This window comes from Mauremys reevesii, linkage group 1 (assembly GCF_016161935.1).
Source record: "Mauremys reevesii isolate NIE-2019 linkage group 1, ASM1616193v1, whole genome shotgun sequence".
Taxonomy (NCBI): domain Eukaryota; kingdom Metazoa; phylum Chordata; order Testudines; family Geoemydidae; genus Mauremys; species Mauremys reevesii.
In genome coordinates, this window is record NC_052623.1 from 322,531,600 (window position 1) to 322,558,836 (window position 27,237).

A 27,237-nucleotide genomic window follows, 5' to 3' on the forward strand; every position below is an offset into this window, starting at 1 on the left:
TTTCTTTAGCATGGACCTGACACACACATACAGACCTTGCAGAGCTTTCCCCATAGCATAAATGGTAGAGATTAAAATGCTTCATGGACACTGGCATACCCAGTGCTAAAAATGTTTTAATCTCTGCCTTTCTGTCTGGAAATATTTGAACTATTTTTTTTCTGTGTTCTGAACTCCATCTGTGCTGCTTGCTCTTTTATTTCAGAGAAGCCAGAAAGGAAAAGTTCACCCTCCTGAGGTCCTCTTCCCTTGCTCATTGGTCCAATTAATCACAATGTAGAACATGGCAGAAGCAAGGGCATTTGACTTTGCCTCCAAGCTGGATTGAGCAACTTTCCAAGGGCTGCACTTTTTTTCTGCGCCCATACAAAAGGAGTATGTCACCGCTGTCTTCACTCTTCATATGAGGATAAGACTCTAAAGGATTAAAGGTCTTAGTACGCCATGTTCCATTTTGGTTGGAGTATCCAGGCTGCCACATTGCTCTTTTGGACCTATAGTTCCTCTTTGTTAAAGACAATACAAGATTAAGGCAGATGTGGGTCCCACTTTGGCTGCACAATGCGGGCAGACACAATAATGATTCTTCCCACAGATGCCTGAAAGGCCAGGTGGAAGGAGCTAGCTAGAAGTCCTAGGCCTGCAGCCCTGTGGCACCCAGAGACTCTGTAGCACTCCATTTCGAGAGTGGCATCAGCTGGGACTGGTGATAACAATGAGAGTCACGACTCTAAGCTGTTCTGAAAAGAGGGAGGTTTTATGAAAATAATAAGGGAGACTTTTAATGAGCAAAATTCCAGATAGATTAATAGAACGGAACTTCTTTGCACACCGGCCTGAGGCATGCACACCTGCGTGCACACACACCCCGTCCGGGGCATGCACACCTGCGGCCACACCCAACCCCAGGCACGCACACCTCGCCTGAGACATGCACGCCCAGCGTAAGGCTCGCACCCCCGCCCCAGGCACGCGCACCCGCGTGCACACCCACTCCCAGGCACGCGCAGGCGCCTATCTTCCCCGCAGCTGGCGACACCTGCCCCGCTGGGAAGCCCCTTGTCGCGCGCACCGGCCCCTGGGACCACGCTGCCCCGGGGCGGGGCGGGCCGGGCCGCCCCCTTCCTGTGGCTCGGGCCGCTGCCGCTCAGGCGGGATCCGGGCGGCAGCCGCAGTTGCAGCTGGAGCGCTCCTGCAGCGGGTGCGTGACGGGGAGGCTGCCCCGGAGAGACAAAGCCCGGCGTGGGCGGCTCGGGGCTGCCGGTGCCGCGGACCCCCCTGCCCAGAGGTAACGTGCCTGGGGCCGCCGCCCCAGCTCCACCCCGGCCGCTCGTCCTCCTCCGCCTCTCGCTGCCTTCCCCTGCAGCTGCCCCTCACCCAGCCCCGTCTCACCGCGGCCCCAGCCCCTCTTCAGGCTCCCTCCACCCCGCCCTCCCCTTTGTCCTTGTGACTCCTCTTCGCATCCCGCCCGCGGGGGCTCCGAGTCAGGAAGGTGCCCAGGGGCCGTTAGGAGAGTTGAGCCCTGCGGGGGGGTGTTAGCTGCAGCTGCTGCTGGGGGGTGGGGGGACCCGGAGACGCTGTCCTGCGAGGGGCTGAAGTGCCTGCGATGATCCAGCGGCACGTGCAGTGCAGTCTGGTTCTGGATCCCCTGCAGGGTTCGCAGCCAAAGCGAGTGTGGTGGGGAGTTGGGACCCTGGGAAAATGACACCGCCGTTTGCTCGTCCTTACCGCTCTGTGAGTGTACGTGTAGCCGCCACTGTTACTGTAGGGGAGAAGAATCTTGCTCACGTGGAAAATATTCTTTAGCGTGTAGTGACTGAGTGCTGACCCGAGGGGAGATAATGCACCGAGTCAGCAGACAGGAGGTTTCTTTGGGTCTCAGAAGTGCAAGTATGTATTTTTACTTCTTGATCAGATAAAGGGGGAGAGGGGATGGAAAAATCCCCCTACCTGTTCTACATCTAAAATGACAGCTTCAGGGGAGAAACTGTGTCACTCTCACTGCAAACTACATTGAAAATAAAAGCAGTTACATGCCTCTTAAGAGCTGAAGAAGAGCTCTGTGTGGCTCCAAAGCTTCGGTCTCTCACCAACGGAAGTTGGTTTGATAAAAGCTATTACCTCATCCCCCTTGTCTCTCTCAAGATCAGTCAATTTTTACAGTTTTTAGTGTTGGCTCATTTTGCAGATAAAATTATAGCTAAATAACCTGTTTAAACAGTTAGTTTTGACTAAAGCCAATTGTTTTAGGAATAACTGTCTGTTAATTCTTTATTGCAGATATCAGATGACTAAGGGAATGGCAAGGATATAGGGAGCCTTTAATCTTTAGGTTCCTGCTTCAGAAACAGACACTGACAGTAATTAAACTGGTTCCTGCTGACAGCTTTTTTTTTGTTAGTTAATGGGACTTGGTCCATCCACTGTTTAGTGGCTTTGTCTAGAGAGTACAAATTGCTTTCTTTTTTGCTGTACACAAACTAAGGATATAGTGGGCATGGTGACTGAACAATCCCATCATTTAGAGACCATCACACCAGAACAAGGCTGAGGTTTATGGGTACTGCAGTGGTAAAGCATATATTATCCATCTTGCAACTAAAGTTTTCCATTTGTCCATATAACGGTACTTGTACAGTAACTTCTCACTTTGTCATCCCAGTTAACATTGTTACGTTGCTGATCAATGAGGGAACATGCTCATTTAAAGTTGTGCAATGCTCTACTCTTTTATGTTGTTTGGCTGCCTGCTTTCTCCACAGCTGGCAGCCTCCCTATGCCCCGCCCCCCCAGCACCTCCCACCTGCTGGCAGACCCTGCGGATCAGTGCCTTGCCCCCAGGGGCGGCTCTAGCAATTTCGCCGCCCCAAGCACAGCGGCACGCCGCGGGGGGTGCTCTGGCGGTCGCCGGTCCCGCGGCTCTGGTGGACCTCCTGCAGGCATGCCTGCGGAGGGTCCGCTGGTCCTGCGGCTCCGGTGGACCAGCAGACCCTCCACAGGCACGCCTGTGGGAGGTCCACCGGAGCCACCTGCCGCCCTCCTGGTGACCGGCAGAGCGCCCCCCGCAGCATGACGCCCCAAGCACGCGCTTGGCGTGCTGGGGCCTGGAGCCGGCCCTGCTTGCCCCTCCTTCCCCACCTCCTGCCCGTGGCAATCAGCTGGCTTGCAGCATTTTGGGGGCAGGAGGGAGGGGGGGAGGAGCGAGGACTCCATGTACAGGCTCCCCCTCCCTCCCCTGCCTCCTGCCCGGGGCAGGAGGCTTGCGGCGTTTAGAATGGAGGGGAGGGATGGGGGAGAAGTGAGGACGCAGCGTGGGAAGTAAAGGGGGACGAGATGGGGGTGAGAGAAGAGGCAGGTCAAGGTTGGGGGCTTGTGGGGGGAGGGAGTGGGTGGGCTGAGGGTTGAGCCCCCGCCCCCAGTGCTTGCAGAGTAGTGGGAGCTGCCGCTGCTGCACAATGTGCTTCTCCTAGCTTATAGCACCTTCAGCCTCCTTGCCTGCCTCATCTCCAGCGCCAGTGGGCTGTGCCTGTGTAGGGTAAGGCAGGGGCACCTCCCAACTATAGTACAGTACCTGTATTAAATTGCTTGTTTAAAATGTATATAATGCCTTTTGTCTGGCAAAAAAAAAAATTCCCTGGAACCTACCCCCCCCCCCATTTATATTAATTCTTATGGGGAAAGCGGATTCGCTTAACATCGTTTCACTTAAAGTAGCATTTTTCAGGATGTAACTACAACATTAAGTGAGGAGTTACTGTACAAGTATTATCCAACCATTCTCTTTCATTACACTTAAACTAAAGTGAATAGTGCAGTAACAACATAGAAATGTTTTTGCCCTCTTATTGTTACTCAGATATATAAAGATGAACCTATAAACTGTTTTCTATACACTCTTTTTTTTTGTAGCAGAAGAATTAAAAACTAAGGCATTGATCCTGCAGTGAGCTCCATGCACATAAACCTCTATTGATTTCACTGGGAATCCATGTGGATGTCCATATGGTGATCAGGCACTAAATAATTTCAGTTGTTTTCTGTGTTTGTACTCTTATGCAAATATAAAGTAACAAAAGCTTATAGGGAGCAATGTACATAGGAAAGTAGCTAAGCACAGCCAGGCTGTCATCCTTTCAGGGGTTTGAGGAGTTTGTGACTTGTGCTTCTTTAGAACATCCTAAATATGTAGGTACCTAGTCCAAACATGCAGTAATGCTCATTAATGTTGTTGGGAATTATTAATGTCTATTGAATGAAGAGCTACAAAACTGGTTTAGGTTAGTGTCAGAGAATTGGCTTTCTGTTGTTCTGCAGTTGCTCTAGTTTAAACATACACTATTTACATGATTTTTTCAGTTCTCAGAAGGATGTATCATTCCATCCAGTATGAAGATCACCAAAGTATGAAAGCCCATTCAATACCTCAACATCACATGAAAGTGTTTCTAGACTCATTAAGTAGTCAAGGACCAGAAGAAGTACAGCAGTTTGTGCATTCTCCAATCTCGGTATACCAACAAGGAAATCATTATATATACATGGGCAGCACCGATGTAGCAGGGCCTTTGTTAGAGTTAGTGCATCCAGTCACATCTCCTCTCCAACATCCAGTACTAAGCTACTGTGGACCTCTGGAGCAGCAGCATATTCAAGTGTACCATACACCGTCTCAACAAGGCCATCAAATAGAAATGCAGCAAAATCATTTGGTCAAACAAGTACAACTTCAGATAGAGGCTCAGCCCTCCCCTGAAGGGCAATTTAATACATCGGCCTCTGAATGTGAAAGAAGACCGTCATGTATTTCTCAACCTATGAAGAAAAGGAAAGTTGACATGCCAGTAGAAGAGAACTACAGTAATAGTCAAGGTGCTCTGCAGAATATACCTATTACTGTACTAACAATGCCTAGCCATACCCAACAGCAGGCTTACAATTCTCTTCAACAAGAACTGCTAACAGTAGATAGGAATCAACTGTATGGACTTGCACCTGCTACAGGAACAAATGGCCATCTGCCTGATGTAGAATCATGGGCAGTTTGTCCTACTCGTGCAATTTGCCCTGAAGCTCAGAATATGGTGAATACCCCTGTTTATCGGGATGCCTGTGGTATTATTCAGATTGGTGAAATGGCTATGAATATGACTAGCATTAAGTTAGAAGAAAGCAAGGATAATATTCAAGTTCTTTCAGAAGCTAGAAAGAGTATTCAGGAGAGTCCTGTTCCTAGCACACCCTGTTTCCCAATGCAGTGTGTAAATAAGAATGGAAATATGCACCTTCCTTTCGCTGTACAGAGTGGAAAGAGGATGTATCAATCAGCTGAATACTGGGATGAGCAACAGGTGCAGGTAAGCACAAATATGAAGCTCTGTGGTGGGATGTATGTTTGTGACTTCTCTGGGTCCAGTCCTAGACCTTTCTGCTTCTCCAAGCTGGGTTTTCTATTACTCGTATTAACTCCTTCTCAGGGGAAGGTGAGTTCAGGTGGGATTATGCATTGAGACCAAGATAGTTAGTCTGAAGCTTTAGCTGCCTTTTATCTGCCTAAAATATACATGCACAAAAACTTCCTGAAGAGTTTAACAAGTATAAATCATTACTGAACAGGCTTCAGAGATACAATATTAAACATTGCAAAATTAGCTTTTCCTGTTTGTCATTACATAATGTACTCTAATAATCAAACTTTCCTATTGATAGGATATTACCATGTTAAAAGATAAAAACTTTTACACCAAAAATTTGAAATGTACCTGTGTAGATTTTTTTTTTCATTCTACCTTATAACAAATTTAGGCAAGATGCTCCACGTGGATGGTCTTGTGCCTGCATGCGACTCCATGGCCCCATGTTCATATTGAACCCCAGTTGCACTGCACAGGTCTCAATGAAGGTAGACCAAGGTGTGGGGGTGTTTTTGTTTATAAGAAACTAGGGATCCCTGTCAAAACTGTGGCTTTGGGACTATGTCTAATAAAACTGTGATTCTACAATGTATAAATTGTAGAAAAATATTTCTCATTCAGGCAACTGCCCCTACTTCTGGGTATTAGACAAAAGAATTCTCTATTAACTTAGTTCTGGTATGAACCGTACAGAAAAGCAATAATTACAGTGCATATTATATATTGTGAAGTAACTTGGCCAAAACCAGTGTATCCTTTAATTAAAAATCTTGTTTAACTATAGATTTGTTGTAAGGAGAAAGTTTGTCTTAATTTTCTTGGCAAAACTAGCACAATATTTGTTTACAAACCTTAATTTAGCTGATTGCATGAACAACACTAATCAACTATATTTGTTTTAAACTTGGTCTTCTCCGCCCCCTCCCCCCCCAAATGTAGCTGAATATAAACCTAAAATTGTGGGATTATGGTAACATTGTTTGGGGACAGAAATGGACAAGGGCTGTAATAGTAGTCATTTATAGTCCTAATTTGGTGGTTGTAGCACCCAAACATTTTAAAAAAGTTATAAATAAGGGGATTGCAGACGGATACACCAGTGTAGCAATGAAATGATCTAAGCACAATAGTAATACTAATATTAAAGAATGTAAATATTATTAAAAGAAGAGGTCTGTGTTTCTCTTTAAATCTAAGCGTTAAGAACTGTGTAACCTGATCATTTTTTTTTAAACCATACATCAGTATAGTGAAGGTTAAGAAACTTCTTCTTGCCAGATTTGGAGGTTACTCTAGAGCAGTGGTTCTCAAAGTCGGTCTGCCGCTTGTTCAATGGGGGCTGCGGGAAGTGGCGCAGGCTGAGAGATGTGCCGGCCACCCTTCCTGCAGTGGGAGCCGCAATAGGCCGAACCTGCGGACGCGGCAGCTAAACAAACCAGCCCGGCCCACCAAGGGCGTTCCCTGAACAAGTGGCGGACTGGCTTTGAGAACCACTGCCCTAGAGAATTACTCTTTCCTCATTTTAGAAGCAGAAGCCTGGTTGTATAGTATGAGTGATCTGCATTGTTCTTCTTTTAGATCAGATATGGGTCTTAGTGACAACCACATGATAGTTTACCATGTGGAGGTCTTGCCAGTTAGGACTTTTCTCTGTTTCCTGTTTGTCAATCCATCTCTAATCCAAGATGTGGTATTTTTATTTAATTGATATTTATTAGGGCTGTCAAGTGATTAAAAAAATAAATTGTGATTAATCGCACAATTAAAAAAATTAATAGAATACTATTTATATGAACTTTTTTTGATGTTTTTCAGATTTTCAAATATTGATTTCAATTAACACAATACAAAGTGTACAGTGCTCCCTTTATGATAAAAATATAAATATTTGCACTGTAAAAATAAGATTGTATTTTTCAATTCACTTAATACAAGTGTAACTTTAGCACCCTCGTGGCCAAGATGGAGTCTGCTCTGCAGGCAGCTCTGGCCAAGAGAAGGTGCGCGCAGGATTGCAGCAGGAGAAATCCCTTCCACCCCAGGGGCACCTGTTCCAAACCCCCCAGAGTGAACACACCCACCCACAGGAAAAGTACAATAGACATAACAAAGGGAGATATTTATTTACAGAGGGCTGGGAGGAGAAAAACAACAATGGGAAATATAGGGGGAGCAGTAAAACAGGGCTGCATTCAAACCAACCCCCCGCGGGCCCAGTGGGAGCACAGTCTGGAAGGGCAGACACTGAGCAATGTGTCTGAACATAGAGTTCAGGAGGCCTGAGCAAAGTTCCAGGCCAGTGGTTAGTTTTCACTGGCGCCGAAGAAGAACCAGGAGCACCGAACTTTCCCCCAACAAACCCCTCCGGTGCCCTCTTCTGCTGCTCTCTGCAAAGCCCCACAAAGCGACCACCTCCCCACTTAACTAGCTACAGCCTCCCTTCTTGTTCCCAATGCAGAGTCACAAGCCCCAGTACTCACAGCCCCACGCAGCTCTGGGCAGGCGTGATACTGGATCCAGCTCCGGCCTGTCCTTCTTGGGCGATTCCTCCCTGGCACAGTGCTGCTCCTGTCCTGGGCTGTCCCCGATTGGGCCTGTCCTCGTCAGGCAGGTTCTCCCTGCTTCACTTTTCCAGGGCCTGCCGGCTGCGCCTCTCTCTCCCTGGAGCTCCAGCCTGCCACCTGGAGTTTCCCTCCTTTTCTTACTCTCCCCCTCCCCCCCCCCCCGGGAAAAAGATTTAAAGGGGCCATGCTCTCTAAACCCCAAAGGGGTTACACAAGTACTGTAGTGCAATCTCTTTATCATGAAAGTTGAACTTATAAATGTAGAATTATGTACAAAAAATAAATGCGTTCAAAAATAAAACAATGTAAAACTTTAGAGCCTACAAGTCCACTCAGTCTTACTGCTTGCTCAGTCAGTTGCTCAGACAGACAAGTTTGTTTACATTTGCAGGAGATAATGCTGTCCACTTCTTGTTTACAATGTCACCTGAAAGTGAGAACAAGCATTTGCATGAAACTGTTGTAGCCAGCATTGCAAGATATTTACGTGCCAGATGCACTAAAGATGCTTCAACCACCATTCCACTACATACATCCATGCTGATGATGGGTTCTGCCTGATAACAATCCAAAGCAGTGCACACCAACACATTGTTCATTTTCATCATCTGAGTCAGATGCCACCAGCAGAAGTTTGATTTTCTTTTTTGGTGGTTCGAGTTCTGTAGTTTCCACATCAGAGTGTTGCTCTTTTAAAACTTCTGAAAGCATGCTCCACGCCCCGTACTGATCAGATTTTTAGAAGGCACTTCAGATTCTTAAATCTTGGGTCGAGTGCTGTAGCTATCTTGAGAAATCTCACATTGGTACCTTCTTTGCGTTTTGTCAGATCTGCAGTGAAAGTGTTCTTAAAATGAACAACATGCTGGATCATCATCCAAGACTGCTATAACATGAAATATATGGCAGAATGTGGGTAAAACACAGAGGCAGGAGACATACAATTCTCCCCCAAGGAGTTCAGTCACAAATTTAATTAACACTTTTTTTTAAAACAAGCGTCATCAGCATGGAAGCATGTCCTCTGGAATGGTGGCCAAAGCATGAAGGGACATACAAATGCTTAGCATATCTGGCATGTAAATACCTTGCAATGCCAGCTACAAAAATGCTATGCGAAAGTCTGTTCTCACTTTCAGGTGACACTGTAAATAAGAAGTGGGCAGCATTATCTCCCGTGAATGTAAACAAACTTGTTTCTCTTAGCGATTAGCTGAACAAGAAGTAGGACTGAGTGGACTTGTAGGCTCTAAAATTTTACATTTCACTCAAAAACAAAACAGTTATGTAACAAACAAATCTACATTTTTTGCACTTTCACGAAGAGATTGCGCTATGGTACTTGTATGAGGTGAATTGAAAAATACTATTTCTCATCATTTTTACAGTGCAAATATTTGTCATAAAATAATATAAAATGAGTACGGTACACCTTGTATTCTGTGTTGTAATTGAAATCAATATATTTGAAAATGTAGAAAAACATCAAAAATATTTAATAAATTTCAATTGGTATTCTAGTTTTTAGCAGTGCGATTACAATTGAGATTGTGATTCATTTTTTTGAGTTAATCGCATGAGTTAACTGTGATTAATCAGCAGCCCTATTTATCCATTTACTTTATCATGATACAATTTTTTTAAACGATTTGCTGAAATACAAGTATACATACCACCCGTTTTCCATTACTTAGTAAGTCTGTTATATTTTACACAACTATATTAACAAACTCTTATTCTAGTGGTCATTAAACATTATCCTTCCAAACGTTCATACACTGACGTTCAAATATTTTTGACTGTGATAAATATCAATATGACAGACCAGTAGTACCCAGCTCTTTCTTCCTACTCTTCTTACAGATACCATGTTTTCCCTCTTTCTCACTGAGTACTTATGACTTCCATTAAGCATATGCTGTGGGTATGTATTAAAGATAGTTCATGCACAAAGACTAAGGGGGAGATTTGCAAAGGCACAAAGTGTAGTTTGATGCCCAGCCCCTATTGAGATTTAGTGAGAGTTGTGCCTCTCATTTCTATTTGTGTATTTGAAACCCCCCCCACCCGCTTTATCAAACTAATACTGAATTTATTTGAATAAGCATTAACTTGCATCAACACAGCTTGCTTACGCTTAGTATGAATATATACTGAATATACAGTATGAACTTTACTCTTCTCAGACAACTAGAGCAATTTTTTTGGAGGGAGGGAGGGGGAAGATGGAACTTCCCCCAACTAGCAAGGAGGCTTCACGTGTGGGCTGGTCTAGCATCTGCTGCAACCTCAGACAACTTGTGTGGGATTGGATCTGCAAATTGGGCAGCCTGCCATGAACAGCCTATTCCTCCAGGAGCAGCCATTCCGCCCCACTCGTTACTCCTTGTTGTGTAGCCCCACAGTGGGGTTTATGATATCTAGAGAGGGTCTTGCATTACCTCCAGTCCATGTACATCACTAAGACTTGGTGCATTAAGACTATACTGGGTGTGAAAGAACCTTGGACTCCCATGTTGGAATCTACTGAATCTCCCTCAGCCCAGGATATTGTAAACACTTAAAATATTTACAGCTAACATTTGTTTCATATTATATAAACACTTGTGCGTAGTGTGTTTTTTTTTTTTTTAAAGAGTATGTGACTCTTGGACTGATTATTTTTTCCACTGTTTAGATCCAACACTGCAGTCCTTCTAAAACAATAATGCAAAGATTAAATAACCTAGTTCACTAGGTATGGTACAAAATAGAAACCTGTGCCCCTTTATATGGTGCAAAGTTGATGCAGGGAGAGAGAACTGATTTTGTGTGTGTGTATGTATTGCCTCCTCTTCCTAAGTGTGTACTTCCTGAGCAATGGGGAAAAAAATAATTCATTGTGTTTATAACTTAAATCTTAATGTACAGATACAAAACATAACGACTGGTGGAAAATACATAGATTTAAACTAGTGCTGTATCCCTCAGAGCAGTCAGGCTCTGTCTGCTGCCACCTTCCTTACCCCTGATGAATCATTTTTTACATTCCTTTACCAAATACTTGTCTTCAGGCAGAAACTTCCCATAGGGTCTCATTTTGTTCTAGCTAAGGGGTTAAAAAGTAACCAACATATATGGCAAAAAGTACATTGCAATTGTAATCTATTTCAGTTATGTATTTGAATGTTTACAAAAAAATATTTCCCTACATTTAAAAAAATGGTTTTAACCCAGCAATGCCTCATTAAAGGAAGCTAAGTCCAAACAAAAAAGGAGACAAGTGAATCTGAATGATTTGATATTACATCTCTACAAATTTATTAGTGAAACTAATAAGCTTTCCTTAATAGGGCCTTGTTTTATTTTCCAGATGATCACTGTAGCTACTGAAACAACTATTTTGAGATTCATCTGCACACAAGATCTCTGAATCATCTTTTTGATGTTGCCTGAGGAGCCTTCCTTAGCTGCCTTATGTTAAAGTGAACTGTGCTGTACCAGCAGAGTCATGTTTGTTGTAAGTATTCTTTTGCAGCTGTACAGTGAGATCTCTTAATGTGCAGTGCTATATTTCAGTAATTAATGGAGATGATTATTGAACTATATCATTTCACATTACTTAACAAGTTTGTGTTCCTCAAGGATCACCACTTGTTTCACTCTACAACTGCTCCTGCAGGTTCCTCAGACAATAGCATTAAAAATAGCACCTGATTTGTCACTCTTTCATGCAGTGTTATGTTTCTTAGTGGCTCCCTTGGTCTCCTGGAAATTAATATAAACAGCAGGTTGAAAGAATTACCTCTTCCAAACAGCAAAGTGGAGAAACTGAAGCAGTAAATAGCAAGCATGTTCCAGTTAGCTCTAGATATGCTAGCTAGTCATTAAAGATCAGACAGGGCAGGTGAGAGCACTGAAGTGAGGTCAGTAAAGGTTGGGAAAGTTGTTTCTCTTCTTTTCTCCTGTTTATGGTGATGAGGGAAAAATTCTTCTCCGTCCTTTCATTTTCCTTGTTTTCTCCTTGCAGACTGAACTCTTCTCTTCTCCCACACTAACCTCCCCCAACTTTTATCTTCCTTCTTACCATTAAGGTTCCCTAATAAGAAGCCTTACACTTCATTGTGGCTTTTCATAAGAACATAAGAACGGCCATACTGGGTCAGATCAAAGGTCCATCTACCCATGTTCTGTCTTCTGACAATGGCCAATGCCAGGTGCCCTAGAGCAGTGGTTCTCAAAGCTGGTCTGCTGCTTGTTCAGGGAAAGCCCCTGGCAGGCTGGGCTGGTTTGTTTACAGGCCACATCCGTGGGAAGCAGGCGGGCCGAGGGATGTGCTGGCCGCCGCTTCCTGCCACCCCTATTGGCCTGGAGCAGCGAACTGCAGCCAGTGGGAGCCGCGATCGGCTGAACCTGCGGACACGGCACGTAAACAAACCGGCCTGGCCTGCCAGGGGCTTTCCCTGAACAAGCGGTGGACCGGCTTTGAGAACCACTGCCCTAGAGGGAATGATCAGAACAGGTAATCATCAAGTGATCCATCCCCTATCACCCATTCCCAGCTTCTGGCAATGGAGGCCATTGACACCATCCCTGCCTATCCTGGCTAATAGCCATTGATGGATCCATCCTCCATGAACTTACCTAGTTCTTTTTTCAAACCCTATTATAGTCTTGGCCTCCACAACATCCTCTGACAAAGTGTTCCAAAGGTTGACACTGTGTTGTGTGGGGGAAAAAAATCTTACTTTTGTTTGTTTTAAATCTGCTGCCTATTAATTTCATTTGGTGGCCCCAGTTCTTGTATTATGAGAAGGAGTAAATAACACTTCCTTATTTACTTTCTCCGCACAGTGAGGATTTTATAGACCTCTATCATATCCCTCCTTAGTTGTCTCTTTTCCAAGCTGAAAAGTCCAAGTCTTATTAATCTCTCCTCATACGGCAGCCATTCCATACCCTTAATCATTTTTGTTGCCCCTTTTTTTAAATCTTTTCCAAGTCCAATATATCTTTTTTTGAGATGGGGCGACCACATCTGCATGCAGTATTCAAGATGTGGGCATACCATGGATTTATATAGAGGCAATATGATATTTCTATCTTATTATCTAGTCCTGTCTTAATGATTCCCAACATTGTTTTCTTTTTTGACCGCCGCTGCACAGAGTGGATGTTTTCAGACTGCTATCCACAATGACTCCAAGATCTTTTCTTGAGTGGTAACAGCTAATTAAGACCCTACTATTTAAATGTATAATTGGGATTATGCCCTCCAACATGCATTACTTTGCATTTATCAACATTGAGTTTCATCTGCTGTTTCAACTGTCACCCAGTTTTGAGAGATCTTTTTGTAGCTCTTCACAGTCTGCCTGGGACTGAACTATCTTGAGTAGTTTTGTATCATCTGAAAATTTTGCAACCTCACTGTTTACCCCTTTTTCCAGATCACCTATGAATATGTTGAATAGTACTTGTCCCAGTACTGACCCCTGGGGGACACCACTATTTACCTCTCTCCATTCTGAAAACTGATCATTTATTCCTACCCTCTGTTTCCTATCTCTTAACAATTACCAATCCATGAGAGAACCTTATCTCTTATCCTATGACTGCTTACTTTGCTTAAGAGCCTTTGGTGAGTACACTATATCCACTGGATCCCCCTTGTCCACATGCTTGTTGACCCCCTCAAAGAATTCTAGTAGATCGGTGAGGCATGATTTCCCTTTACAAAAAACATGTTGACTATTCCTCAACAAATTATGTTCATTTATGCTTACCGGCCTGTAATTGCCAGGGTCACCTCTGGAACCCTTTTTAAAAATTGGCATCACATTAGCTATCCTCCAGTCATTTGGTGCAGAAGCTGATTTAAATGATAGGTTAAAGACGACAGTTAGTAGTCCTGCATATCTCCCCATCCATTTCACGTAATCCTTTTATTCATATTCCTGTGAACTCATTAATTCCACACTCTACCTCTTTGATTCCTGCTCCATTTACGGTACTTTTCACTCATTTTGTTTATCTCTGTACTCTTGCTATGACTCTCTCTAGCTAGGGGTTGCATTTTCACTTGCCACCCTTTGCACTGGGAGCTTTCTTCTTCTGTGAACTGTTTCCTCTTTAAAACTGGTGTCCATCTCCTCCCTAGCTCATGGACTGACTCTCTCGGTAAACTACTTTTGTGCTAACATGGAAACAAAATGTATTCTAAGCTACAACAATCTAAACTGTATAGAAATTGAAACAATATCTTCTTTATAAAAGGATTATTTTGCAATCTCACTCTTCCTTACTCCCCAGGAAAAAAGCTCCTGTAAAAGGCAGTACTAAAATAAATATATAGATAGATAGATAGATAAAGAAGCCTCCTATTTTTAGAGGCTCATACTGTGTGTCTGAAGTGGGTAATCATAATAAAACTGAGACAATTGAATTGTTCCTGATCTGGAGGTTCAATTTTTTTTTTAATTACAAAAATGTAAGTTTTTAGAATAATTTTTCTTAGCTTCTAGAGTACTCATTGCCTTGGCAAGCAATGTGATACAAAATAAAAATAAGCAATACAGTGCTACTGAAACCTTTAAATATGATTGCCCACAAACACTATATTAAAAGAATATTATTTTGGTTGCAAAGTCAAACACTCAAAAGCTGGGAAATGCCCGATATATGGTTGCCTCTGTGGCTTTAGTTCTGCCCGCCTCCCCCTTGTGTGTATGATTACATAATACTGTAGTATCATGCATATACCTGGGGTGGGGGACAGAGCTAAGGTTTCTGAGGCAACCCAGCATTTCCTAGTTTTTTGAGTAATTGACATTTTGTATGTAATTGCCTTGAACTTCTTAAGAAAAAGGGGGAAAAACAAATTTTATCATGTGGTTAAGTAACAAAATGGATAATATAAAATGTTCCCCAGCCTAAAGATAGGGGATCTGGTGGCAACCCCTATAATAACACAGATGAAAACTTTATCAAGTACTAAAACCAAAAAAGAGTGCTTTTAGCTTGTGCTCTGAAGGCTGCCAGACTTAGGCTCTAGGCTGGGGAATGAGTTCCAAAGGTGAAGACCCTCTACAGAGAACTCCGCTGCTAGTCCTGCAGAATTAAACTCCAGGAACTAACTGTAATGATCTTGGGGTTCATTAAACAAACCAAATGAATGTGAAAGAAATAAAGCTTGTAACAAAACTGGAGAGCTTCTGTGATGAGCTGCTGCACTCAGCCCTGATGGTCCCAACCCCTGCTTCCAGGGCACAATTCCAAATTCCTATATTCATAATACTGTCCCTTATAAGGGAATGTCTCTAAACTACAATATTCTACAAACATCTCTCTACACTAACAAGATCACCCAGAATGCTCTTGGATAGCTCTGGCTGGGTATTAAGTGGGACACTCTCAAGTTGCTGGGTTCCAGACTACTCAGACCTTTAAAGATTGTCACTAATACCTTGAATTGACACCAAGAGGTTGACAGTAACCTGTTAGCTGTTTAATGGTCCGTCAGACTTAGAATACGGGCAGCTGACTTTTGTTCTTTCTGAAGCTTCTTTCAGTGGCACCGTTCTGGTCGGGTTTGATGCTGTAACCAATTACTATTATGCTAAATGACCTGGGACTCCCCTACTTGAGAGACTGCCTCGCTGTGTGATACTGCCAAAGATGTAGTCAGTGGAGGCACTTGAGATCAAGTACCCATAACATAAAAGAATGGTTAGTGTAGCATTCCCATTGTGGGTTCCTTGGCTTTGCAGCTCACTTTCCCTGCCTCCTTTGGTTAGCAATATCTCTAATTTGTTCTTCAGGGCATGCTGGGAGGTTTTGATACAGGCAGGTGGCAAGGGATATGGTTTAAGATATCAGATTTTGTTTGGAGACTGCTGTTTTTGTAAACAAATGAAGCTGATTGGGATAGGGATTATACAAATTCTACAAGATTAAATAATGGCAGAGTGCACGAAGCTGGGATGGGCCCTCTTAAATATGTATCTTTATAAATTGAAAGAAAATAAATAATTTTGACTTGAAATCACTTGACTGGAATATGTTAAGCAGGGGTCTGTGTCTGTGCATAATAAGGCCTGCTTCCTAAACGCAGTGTCTTGCACATGCTTCAGCATTTGGCTTTTGTTCAATGTATTGTTATGAGACAGATTCAATAACTGCTGCAAAATAGTAAAACTTTAAACCTAAAGACATCAACTTCTAAAAACCCTTTCTTTGCCTTCAAAATTTAAATAAACTCCCTTAATCGCTGACAAAGTATTTTTCAAAATAGTGGCCAAAAAGGCTTGAAACGAGGCCTCAATATTGCCAGATAGTATTGTAAAGCATTTTGGAGAAGGATAATCTTGTTTTGCATATCTAAAAGCAGGTTGTAAAACTGCTGAGATTATACAATTTATAATGCAAATGCTAAGAGAAGTTAAAGATTGTTAAATACAATATCAGCACATACTTAAGGTTATAATCTTTCTTTGCCTATAATACCAAACTTCTTTTTTCTCAAATGGCTGTCTTATTTTTTTTCCTTCTGGTTACACAGGATTCTCAGTCACTGCCACACTTGCAGATACAGACTGATTTACATCTTCCTTGCAAACTCAAACCAGAAGAAGGAGCTAATTTCTGGAAGAACTGGGCACAAATGAAAAATGAGGATGTATGGAAAGATGCTGGAAAAAACCCTCAGGGATTTGGAAGTATGATTTTTAATTTATTTTTCGCTGTTCACTGGGAAAAAAAAAAGAGAGAGGTCCTTATATGTCATCTAAAGATTCAGGGTCTGATTTTTGTTCAAGTATCTTTCTCCCCAAGTCGTCCCATTGAAATCCATGATTAAGGGTTGCAAAATTAGTTATAAAATAAGGCTCTGTGTAAATCACAATTTCACAGACTGCACAGAAATGGTGAGATTAGTCCAATACTTTGACTTTTGCAACCGTGGGGAGGCAGAAGGAGGCATCCCTGTTTCTGCCTCCCCTCTGTTGGAAAAATCAGAGTATTGGGGTAATACAGCTGCTGCATTTGGGGGTTAGAGGTTGAGATGTTTCATCATGTGGTGCTAGCTGTCTGGCCCAGCTCTCGCCCAGCCTGCCACTGCTACTTCCTGTCTGGCCAGCAGAGAGACAGGGAAGGTGCTGACAATGCATGGGGATTAGGAGATCCTGGCCTAGCCTAGCCCACTCCACAGCAGTCCATGGCAGGCTGAGGGGAGATACTGCAGGTGCTGAGAGGGATTTCCCGCTTGGAGCATGAGCATGTGTGTGAGGGGGGGCCAGACCTGGGATAGATGGATGGCGCCATCTGGTGACACACACCCTGCCCCAGGGGCCTGCCACTTACCTGCACTCTCCAGGATGGGATCAGCCCACTTAACCCCCCATAAGCAGCCTCTGCCTCAACTGGGAGGTGGAAGATGGGATGCCTGCTTGGAAAAATTGCAGCAGTTCAGCAGGGGAGGGAACTCAACAATTGTGCATGTTCTGGTATTTCGTGAAATTCCAACACTTACCTCTGAAGCTGTTGTGATTCGATACAAAATACAATGCAGTTTACACAGAGTTTTAGTTGTAAACTGCTCATTCAGAATATTTAAACCTATAGCAGTTTTCAGAAACGGTATTTGGTTATATAGTGGTTTGTCACTTATAAAAAAAAAAAAAAAACCCAAACTTCTCAGCATTAAAAAACCACGCAAGAAATTACACATTTATTAGAGAGAAGAAAGGTTTATGCTAACTTGACAAATAACAGGAGAAAAATAACCTGGCTTAAATATGCTCTTTTCACATTATAGAAAGAAAACCAATGACTTTTAGGGAAGATGTCCTTTCAGTGCCAATAGCAGAACTGAATTATGGGCTGTGCCTAATGACCAAAGAAGCTAGAAAGGAAGATGGTTCCTCTTATGAAGCAGACATGTTGTATTATTTATTTCTTTGTATTCAAAAGGTAAACATAAAATGCTGTTGAATGACTGTTGGACTCCTACTATACACAGAGAATTAGATCTTGCATGAAAAGTGCCGTTTTCCCCTTCAGGACGTAACCCATGAGAGCTAGTTGCCAAAGAAAATCTGAGAGCTGATTGTAGCTACTCATGCCAAGTTGAAAAAGCATATATTCCCTTTCCTGAAACAGTGTCACTAATGTAATGTGTTCTGCCCAATCCCATAAAATAATTTGTTAAAATATAGAATTAAACAGTGGAAGCTTTTAGTTTTGTACCTAAGGGTGGTGGGGGTTGGAATTCGAGGGGTTCGGGGAGGGGCACAATTGGGGCTTTTTGAGGCATAATAGGATTCCTCAGTGTCAGCATACTAAAGCTTTCATGATAAGAGATCCAAAATAGTTTGGGGGAGGCACCCACAGCATGTTGTTTAGTTCATCCTTCAAGATGCTTTCCTAAGGGAACTTAGTGTGGAGCAGGAGTTAGCCTATAAAATAGATAGGGCATAGGTGCAGATAGCATTAACAGCAATCAGCTGAACTGTTAGAATATAGATATTAATTTTGTTAGTATAGACCAGGCCAGTGATAGTAAATTTGAACCCTCTTCCAATAAGTCTTAAATACCTGTATTGCTGATACCTGATCAATAGGACTAATGAGCTTTATATTCTCAAAGTGTTTCTGAATTCAGTGTTCTTGCAAAACTCACTTTCCAGTTTATTCTTGTTCAGATGACTAAAGTCTAAATGAAGAAAGTTGATGTATGCATGTCGCTGGCATTATTGAGACAGACTATTTGGGTGGAAGAGAGACTTGTTTAATTTTTTTTCCCCCCATAATAATTTAAATAGAACAAACTTAAAATCCAGTTTTTTAAAATATACTAGTGTAGGGAAATTGCTCTCTCATGCAAGAGTCAGTAGAACTTTGTCAGTGATTCATTTAAAACATGGGATTTTTTTTCCCACAATGAATCATTTAAATTCCAACATGCTAGCCCACTTCACTAGGGAAAATGTTAGTGTGAAATGATGAAGATTTACTGATGTTCCTGTTCTTCTGTACTGACTGAGTTATGTTTTTGTAGAGTTTACATTCTGAGCCATTTTATGGTTGAGACATACAGAAGCTAACTAACTTAGGCCTGGGCTACATTAGCGGGGGTGGGGTGTTTCGAACTAAGATATGCAACTTCAGCTACGCAACTTACCTGGCCATCCTCATGGCGGTGAGTCGACTGCTGCGGTTCCCCCGTCAACTCTGCTTACTCTTCCTGCCGAGGTGGAGTACGGGCGTCGATTAGCGGGTCGATTTATTGCGTCCAGACGAGATGTGATAAATCAATCCCCAATACATCGAACACTACCCACCGATCCGGTAGGTAGTATAGACGTACCCTTAGTTATAAAATGAGGTCTAGTAAAACAAAGCTTTCATTTCAGTTATTATCCTACCCACAACCCTTTCTTTTTTTATTTATAGTATATGTTTGACAATGACAGAATTGACAACATCTTTGCTGATCTTTATTATGTGAAGTTTTTGGAAAGACTTCATGGAGTGATGAAGGGATGGTGTCCAAGAGTGAGCCCCTCTGGTAAGTGGAGAAACATTGGTGGGGAAATGAAGTCTGTACTTGACTAGTATGTTCTAAAATGAATTTATTTGTATCAATATTTGTTTTCCAGGGTATATTCTGTCTAGTTGTATCATGGAGGAAATGTTATGGGACTGCAAACAACTTGGAGCACATTCTCCTGCTACTCTCCTGTTCACACTGATGTATTTCAACACTAAGTAAGAATGTTTTATATAAAGTCATTCCTGTCTGAGTCCATGTAGCCTACCAAATGGCTTAGTTTTTATAACTTGCTGAAAAAGATTTCCCAAACTCCTTCTGTCCCCTGCATACCAAACAGATGGATTGGTAAATATACTTTAATGCTTGCCAAAACCTTACTATTTGTGTTTTGCTCAAATTCTCGTTATCTCTTGATGTTTAATGTACATGGTGAACTGATGGGTGGGGAGTGGATAGTACATGTTAGAAGTAGTCGTTAGATTTATTTTCCCTGATTACTCATATCTAATTTTTCATAAGCGAAGTACTGAAAGAAAAACCTCTTATCATAACTTATATAATTCATTTTCTCTCATTTTTATACTTCTTTCTTTACAACAGAACTATCATGTTGGTTATTTTCACAACCACAAACAATATTCATGTGAAAACCACTGCAGGACTCATTACGGAATCTTATAAGATACAATCCCTCTATGCTGTTTATGTAAATTCTTAATAACTTGGTATTATTTCTTTTCTTGTGCTGTCAGTTTCTGAACATCCATTAATATTGTTTCCAGTGAAAGAAAGCCCCATTTTAAATGCAAAGCAAACTATGTGTACATGGCAATAAAACACAGTTGGAAGGTAATATATTAATCATTAGTGCAGGGGTCGGCAATCTTCGGCACACAGCCCATCAGATAATCCACTGGTGGGCTGCGAGACGTTTTGTTTACGTTTACAGCCCCCCCGCAGCTCCCAGTGGCCGCAGTTCACTGTACCCAGCCAATGGGAGCTGTGGGAAGCGGCGGGCCGCAGGGACATGCTGACCACCGCTTCCTGCAGCTCCCATTGGCTGGGAACAGCAAACTGCGGCCACTGGGAGCTGTGGCGAGCCGTGCATGCGGACAGTCAACATCAGTAAAATGTCTCATGGCCCGCCAGCAGATTACTCTGCATTAGTGGTCTTAAGCGATTACACTTCCCTCCCTCCTCTTCTCCCCACCACTTGCTTACCCTAATTGTATAATTTAGAATTTTAATTTACTTAATTACATTGGTATTGAATTGTTCATCTCAAATTGGAATTTAACTTTATAAAAACAGGTTGGAATCAAGAAATCCTAGAATACATATTTACTTATTCTTCCTTTGTGTAAATATATTTTCTCTGTATAAAACTAAATATTCTGAAGTTATTTATAAGATAGACATAAATCAATGATTCTTCCTGACCACATGCTATTTGTGCTCAATTATATTACCAGATGATCTTTGACTCTTCTGAGGATGTGCATTGACAAAAGCATTAAGATAAACATTTACTAAAGTTTTAAAGTAACTGTTTCAAATCATGTTGGTCTGAATTTGACTTTCTTTTAAAATTATCTGGTAAATAATCTCTTTTAAAATATTTGGTAGTGCCTTTACTTTTTATTAAAAAAAATTACTGTTCTGTGCAAGGCAAGTTTTGTATTTTTCTTCTGTTGCTGCAGTTAACAAATACCATTCCTAGTTTTTTAATAGTTTTTCTTTCTGCACCAGAATCAACAAAAACACAAAGCAATAGTAACATTCATTACAAGATGTGTCCAAATATTAGGGGGTATAGAGACTTAAATGTTTTGCCAACTTTATTTTGCAATCTTATAAAAGACAGCATTACTCTTTTTTTATAGTAGAAATGAATTTCGGTGTGTAATTATTTTAAACAGATTGGAATTAAGTAACATCACAATAGGATGTGCATTCCTACGCACCTTTGATCTGTCATTAAGCTAAAATTTAAGGCCCCAGTTCTTCAAAGCACTTAAGTACCGATGCAAAGTCCAATGAAGTAAATGGAAAGACTCCCCTTGAGTTCTGTTGGCTTTGGATTATGGTTTTAACCATGTGCTTAGCTTCAAGCACATACTTAAATGCTTTGTTGGAAAAAGAGCTGGAGGGTATGTCTACACAGGGATTAAAGACCTGGTTAGCCTAGGTCAGTTGACTCGGGCTCATGGACTCAGGCTGCAGAGCTAAAAATAGCTATGTAGATGTTCAGTCTCAGGCTGGACCCCGAGTCCTGGGACCATCCCCTTCACAGGGTCCCAGAGCTCAGGGTCCAGCCCAAGCCCCAACATCTACACTGTGCTATTTTCAGCCCTGGAGCCCAATTCAGCTGATGTGGTCCAGCTGTAAGTGTTGTATCCCTATGTAGACATACACTAAGTGCCTTTAACTACCCAAAAGTGTACCAATATTTTAACCTTCCCCAAACAAAAAAAGTTAGAGGCATTCAGAATGGGTTTATTTTGAAAGATTATTCTATTTACTATGCTGTAATAAATAGCTCTCAGATGGAGAATCAGATTTTGGGTTATTAAAATTATTTTTTAGTCTGTCTTCCTGTTTCTCTTTCATGTTGATTTGTTCCTTTTATTTATGGTGGTGGAAGGCAGAGCTGATTATTTGCTATTAAAGATTCTTTATAATGTTGTTTAAGACTCCTTGGTAACCAAATTAGGAGTATACTACAAGCGGAGTAAGATCTCAAACAACCCTTGTTTTCACTAAAGTCCCAATCCAGCAGAAACTTCAGTGAGACTACTCACAATGTGTAAAATTAAGCATGTGCATAAGTCTTTGCATGATTAAGTGATGTTTTCTAATATAGTATTGGATCCCACAAATACTCGCTTTGGTGGTACTACTCATGTGAGTAAAGTTACTTCCAGGATCCAGTCCCTAGATTAACTTCCAAAAGGAAACACCTGTATAGTATAATGAGGTCTTAAGGAATGTTCTGTCTCTCTGTCCTCACTTCTGGTTTTGGCGCAATGCAGAAGGGACCTTTCTGAAATTTGAGGTGGGGTCTAGATGAGTTCATATAATTAGTTGAAGTCAGAATGTGACTTTGAACAGGTAGGATTATATTCTGAATTCTTGCTGTGCCATAAAACTGTACTATTGAATCAAATTATTCTGGGTTTACACAGGTAAAACAGGTCAGAATTTGGTCCACAGTCCAAAGCTATACTTTTTATCGAGAATCTGGAAAGCCTTTTAACAAATATTTCTGCTCACTTAAAAAAAACTTTAAATACTCCCTGCCCAGTCTGCCAACTCTCTCTCTCTCTCTCCAAAACCGAGTTATAATTGTTTTTCTCTTGTATGTGAGTAGGTATTTCATATTGAAAACTGTGGAGCAGCATGCACAGCTCGCCTTTTCCAAAATACTGAAGCAGACCAGGAAAAATACAGGCATCGGAAAGGACAAATGTTCTGTAATACGATTCCTGAGGCTTTATGGACAGATTCTTGGAGGACGAAAAGGTTTGAACTCATTAGACTAGGATGATACCCTTTAAAATGATTGTGTGCCATTGTTTGCCACTAAGGTTGTGAAGGACATGACAAAAAAGTTGTCTTGGCAATTTGTTTGGAATCTGAGCACTGCTGTTAGGGTACATATATGCTTAGACTCTGTTCCAGCAGAGATAACTGTGTAGGTGAACCCCCCCTACTGTGCAAAGCCCCATTTAAGTCAGTGGGGTTGTTTAGGGAAGCAGGGGTTTGCCTATGTAGAGTCAGTCTCAGGCCTGGAACTTTAGATTGTATTTCCCACCCCTAGTGATGCACATCTAAGTTGGGACCCTCAAATGCACTCAGCATTGGTCTAACTCTGCACCCACTGAAAGCAATTAGAGCAAAGGAAGGCCAGCACTAAGTACAGGGTATTCTTAAAAATTCCAACTTTCATGTTTTTGGCGATTTTTCTCACTGTTATTAAAGCTGTCTCCCTATTTCCTTTCTCTTCTCTCCTTGCACGTTTGTCTGTCTTTTTGCATCTTTTCTACATCTAGTTCTTTTAGAAACCCAGACATAGGATTTGTTTCACAGGGGGCATTATGCTATGTATATTTTAGATCAGTTACGCTCAAAATGCTTGGGCCAATTCCTTGCTCCCTGAACCCCTCCTAATTTACAAACACGTGCACACAGCTCTGCCTTGGTGGAGCATATCTGCTCTCTTCAGAGTGTATGTTTCTCTCCTTAAAATCATAACTTGTCATCAACCTGTGTATGGAGTTCACATTGACATTCTGTAGGGGAAAGGATTTTTGTCTCCAGCATACTGGCAGGCTATTGTCCTAGCCATTTTCCAAAATGGTTGGGGGTCATGGAACTAGCCTATTTGGAAGTTTAATAAACTACAGCTCATTCTGTGCTCTGAACTGTCAAGTGATTGGCTTCATTCTCCAGTTACTACAGGTCTACTGTACGTACATACATAATAGTTGAGTATCTTCTCTGCAGCAATAAGGCATAGGCTGCTTAAAGAAATAGTATCAGACATATATGCAAATGAAATCCCTGCCTCCACCCCTGAGAGGACTGTGCCTGTACAGATGAACTCTTGAGGTGATTCCTAAATTATCGAATGAGAGGGTACATTCAGACTCTACAAGAGCATTAAACAGTGGTTGCTATAACTTTTCTGAAGAGAGCTGGATGCATATTTTATTCTTTTGGGTCACTTTCTGCAAGTATTGAACAGCGTGGCATTCTGTAACACTTTCTTTATGCTGCAAAAGTTTGAGGCATCCTATTAATATGCTTTGTGGGAATAACTTGCACAGCTTCCCTATGTTACCATGTGATCTTATTGGCATTTCTTCAGGTTGTTTGATGGTCACTTGTTACAGCTTGTCTTAAATTGAGGCAGGGACCCATATTTTTTTGTTTGTCTGAGGCTGCAACGCTGATTGAGGCCTCTCAGTGCTATTTTAATATAAACCAGTATGCATCCTGTCTACGACAGTAAAGAATACTAACCACTTAAGTTTAAGCACTTTGACTTCTTAATGAAAATGAGTTTGAGTAGTAGGGTTGCAGCTACTCCTAAAGTGCTGAATGGAGGCCATGACTTGGTTTCCAGAGGGTCTAAAGCAACTTTTTTTTTTTAAACATAGTTTACAAATAAATAGGATTTCATCCAAGGAAATTGTATAGGATTTACTTAGAAGAATGGAGGATTTGGAGTCCTTAGAAAGGTTGTCAGTATTGCCTTTTCTCTTTATCCCCCTCATCTCCTTTCCCTTTCTGCCACTTTTGGGGAATGACACTTTCTCTACTTATCCAGTGGGAGCTAAAACACTACCCACCAAGATGTGCAACAGAATTTTTACCTGTTTACAAATCAGTCCCTTCCATGATGCCCAGGTATTCACTAGGCTAGTGAAATGGCATCAATCCTAGTGATCCAGCTCCTGGAGCCATTGAGCTGATTGCAAGGGAAAATTCCTGTCTTGTACACACTTTTTTTTTAATTTTATTTTTTGTGCAAAGCATTTTAAAATGATTCCTAGCCCAAAAAGCGTATGTGATTTTTGAAAAGGCTTTGCAAAATCAAGTAATTTAGGAAGCAATCACTCATACAGTCATTGGTTGTTTTAGTGGATTTTCAGAGAGGTGCATGTATGCCCATAAAGTGAGACTGCTTTAGACTGGATCTGCAACACCTATGATGAGGTTCTGCAGACACAATGAATGAAATCCTGGCCCCATTGAAATCAATAGGACTTTTGTCATTGACTTCACTGGGGTCAGGATTTTACCTCATACATTCAGAAAACTCATCACTGGTAAATAACTTTTTACATGAACAGTTGGTTTTTATTAGGTTAAATCCTTATGTTTTAGGTCAGCCATACAACTCACAGTATACATTTTTATAGCTACATGTTTTTAGCTGCCACTGTCTGCAGGGAGTACTTTACTGTTGCATGAGCTGCACCCTGTTTCCTATGATACAATTGTGCATACTGATGATCAGTATGGCTAACATTTATCTGTTAGTACAACATACCAGATTGGCTTTATTTTCCTAAGCTGTCAGTCATTTAGCCACAGAGTAGGTCAGACACTGGCAAGAGCAATAAGTTTCTCCATACTACAATAATGGCGTGCCTGTTGTTGAAATATTCAGCTGCTATAAAAACACTTTATTTAAAGGAGCCACATTGAAATAAGATGGTTTAAAATACTACTACTGATCAAAAACTTTCATCTGTAAAAATACTTCATTGAAACTAAATGCTGTGTTGTGAACTCACTGCGCACTATTTGCCTCTTTTGATTTGCAGATGAGACTTATGTGGAACAACCTGAAAACCCAGACAACCCCTTGCAGTGCCCCATAAAACTGTATGACTTCTATTGCTTTAAGTGGTAAGGCTCTAAGGACTTATTTTCTACACTAGTTTTAAACATTTGATGGCTTTCAACATCGTTTCATCATACTAGCTATAACACCTTTAGCAGTTCACAGGGAAAGATTTTCTCTTCTATAATGATTGACTTCCCTCATTTAATACTTGGGCTTCACACCACAACAAACACCTATTCCAGTCTGAGTTTAGCAAGAGTGTATCACTGCTAATTCAAAGAGGAATGCCTAAAGCTAGCAACTTTTTTATGTGTGGGAGCAAATATATCTTATTACATAATAAAGAAGAAATTCAGTTCTAATTTTGCTATTAAAAGGAGTATAACTAAGTAGTGTGTTGCTTGGTATAATTTAAACTTTCCTTATAGCCCCCAAGGTGTCAAAGGGCCAAGTGATGCCTTCTATCTGGTCCCTGAACCAGTCGTGGCACCAAACAGTCCTATCTGGTACTCTGCTCAGCCTGTGAAACTGGATGTGATGGAGCAGATGTTGACTAGAATTCTGATGGTCAAGGAGGTCCAAGAAGCACATGTGAAGACCCATATATCAACATAGCAACAAGGACAAATGGATAAGTTACAATGTTGCCCTTATTACAAAGTTGTGAATGCAATATTTTTTTTCATAAGGCATGGAAGACTGTCTGTAGCTAACACTTTCTTTTTACTAGAAGATGACTGAATGCTATTAGTAAATAGCCTTTAACAGTACCAATTTGCTAAATTCCACAAAGTGGATTTCCTATTTTGTTCATATTTGTCTAATTTATACTAGCACCTAAAGAGGGACAGATATGGTTCTAGTACTAATACTGTAAAACACCAGTTAAATCAGAGTCCCAAACCTGTCATTTTGATTAATTTATAAGTACATAGCTCTTTAAACTGAATTGACAGTGGGACATGTATACAAATTCAGTTTTTAATCAAAGTCCTCAATGGAAATAGTGGTTACTGAATAATATTACTTTACAGTGTGACTTACTAATAGTGCAATGCAGGCATAATTTTCTCTCTAAAACAAGACTGACTTTTACATTTTTTTCCTTGTTAAAAGGACGCTTCCATGACTAGTCTATTTGCAAAGGATAGACTTTGGAGAAATAGTTCTTTGAGAGGAGTAAGAAATCTAACCGCCTTAAATGCCTTGTGGCAAATATTTGTGTAAGGTTGGATAGCTTACATTAAAACATTACTTTCTTTAGTTAGCAGGGAAAGAATTTACCTCACTTTCAAAAGCTGGGGCAATAAAGACACCAGAAGCACTGAGACTGTTCCTGTTTCTAGGTTGTGGGTATGTGCATCGATAAATTTC

General features: G+C 41.4%; 1 protein-coding gene across 4 annotated transcripts; it reads left to right on the forward strand.

Moving 5' to 3' along the window:
- The first annotated feature begins 870 nt into the window (after positions 1–870).
- Positions 871–26,651, forward strand: LOC120390092 (glutamine-rich protein 1-like). Of its 4 annotated transcripts, none has more exons than XM_039512414.1 (9): positions 871–944; positions 4,357–5,354; positions 16,515–16,671; positions 17,769–17,923; positions 19,406–19,520; positions 19,612–19,720; positions 22,876–23,027; positions 25,841–25,925; positions 26,292–26,651. In XM_039512414.1, exons 1-9 carry the CDS (start codon positions 932–934, stop codon positions 26,476–26,478), a joined length of 1,971 nt encoding a protein of 656 aa, XP_039368348.1. In that variant the 5' UTR covers positions 871–931; the 3' UTR covers positions 26,479–26,651. The 4 variants fall into 4 exon arrangements, with proteins under 4 accessions (XP_039368348.1, XP_039368356.1, XP_039368362.1 ...); XM_039512422.1 differs by lacking the exon at positions 871–944 and adding an exon at positions 1,042–1,288; XM_039512428.1 differs by lacking the exon at positions 871–944 and adding an exon at positions 1,717–1,740.
- Positions 26,652–27,237: the final 586 nt, after the last annotated feature.

Bases quoted from the DNA above. Each gene is read 5' to 3' on its own strand.
- LOC120390092 (XM_039512407.1), top strand. From the start codon at position 1,842: ATGCACCGAGTCAGCAGACAGGAGGTTTCTTTGGGTCTCAGAAGTGCA. The intron at 1,891-4,356 runs GTATGTATTTTT...TGATTTTTTCAG, and splicing joins TTTGGGTCTCAGAAGTGCAA to TTCTCAGAAGGATGTATCAT. The intron at 19,721-22,875 runs GTAAGAATGTTT...GTATGTGAGTAG, and splicing joins CTGATGTATTTCAACACTAA to GTATTTCATATTGAAAACTG.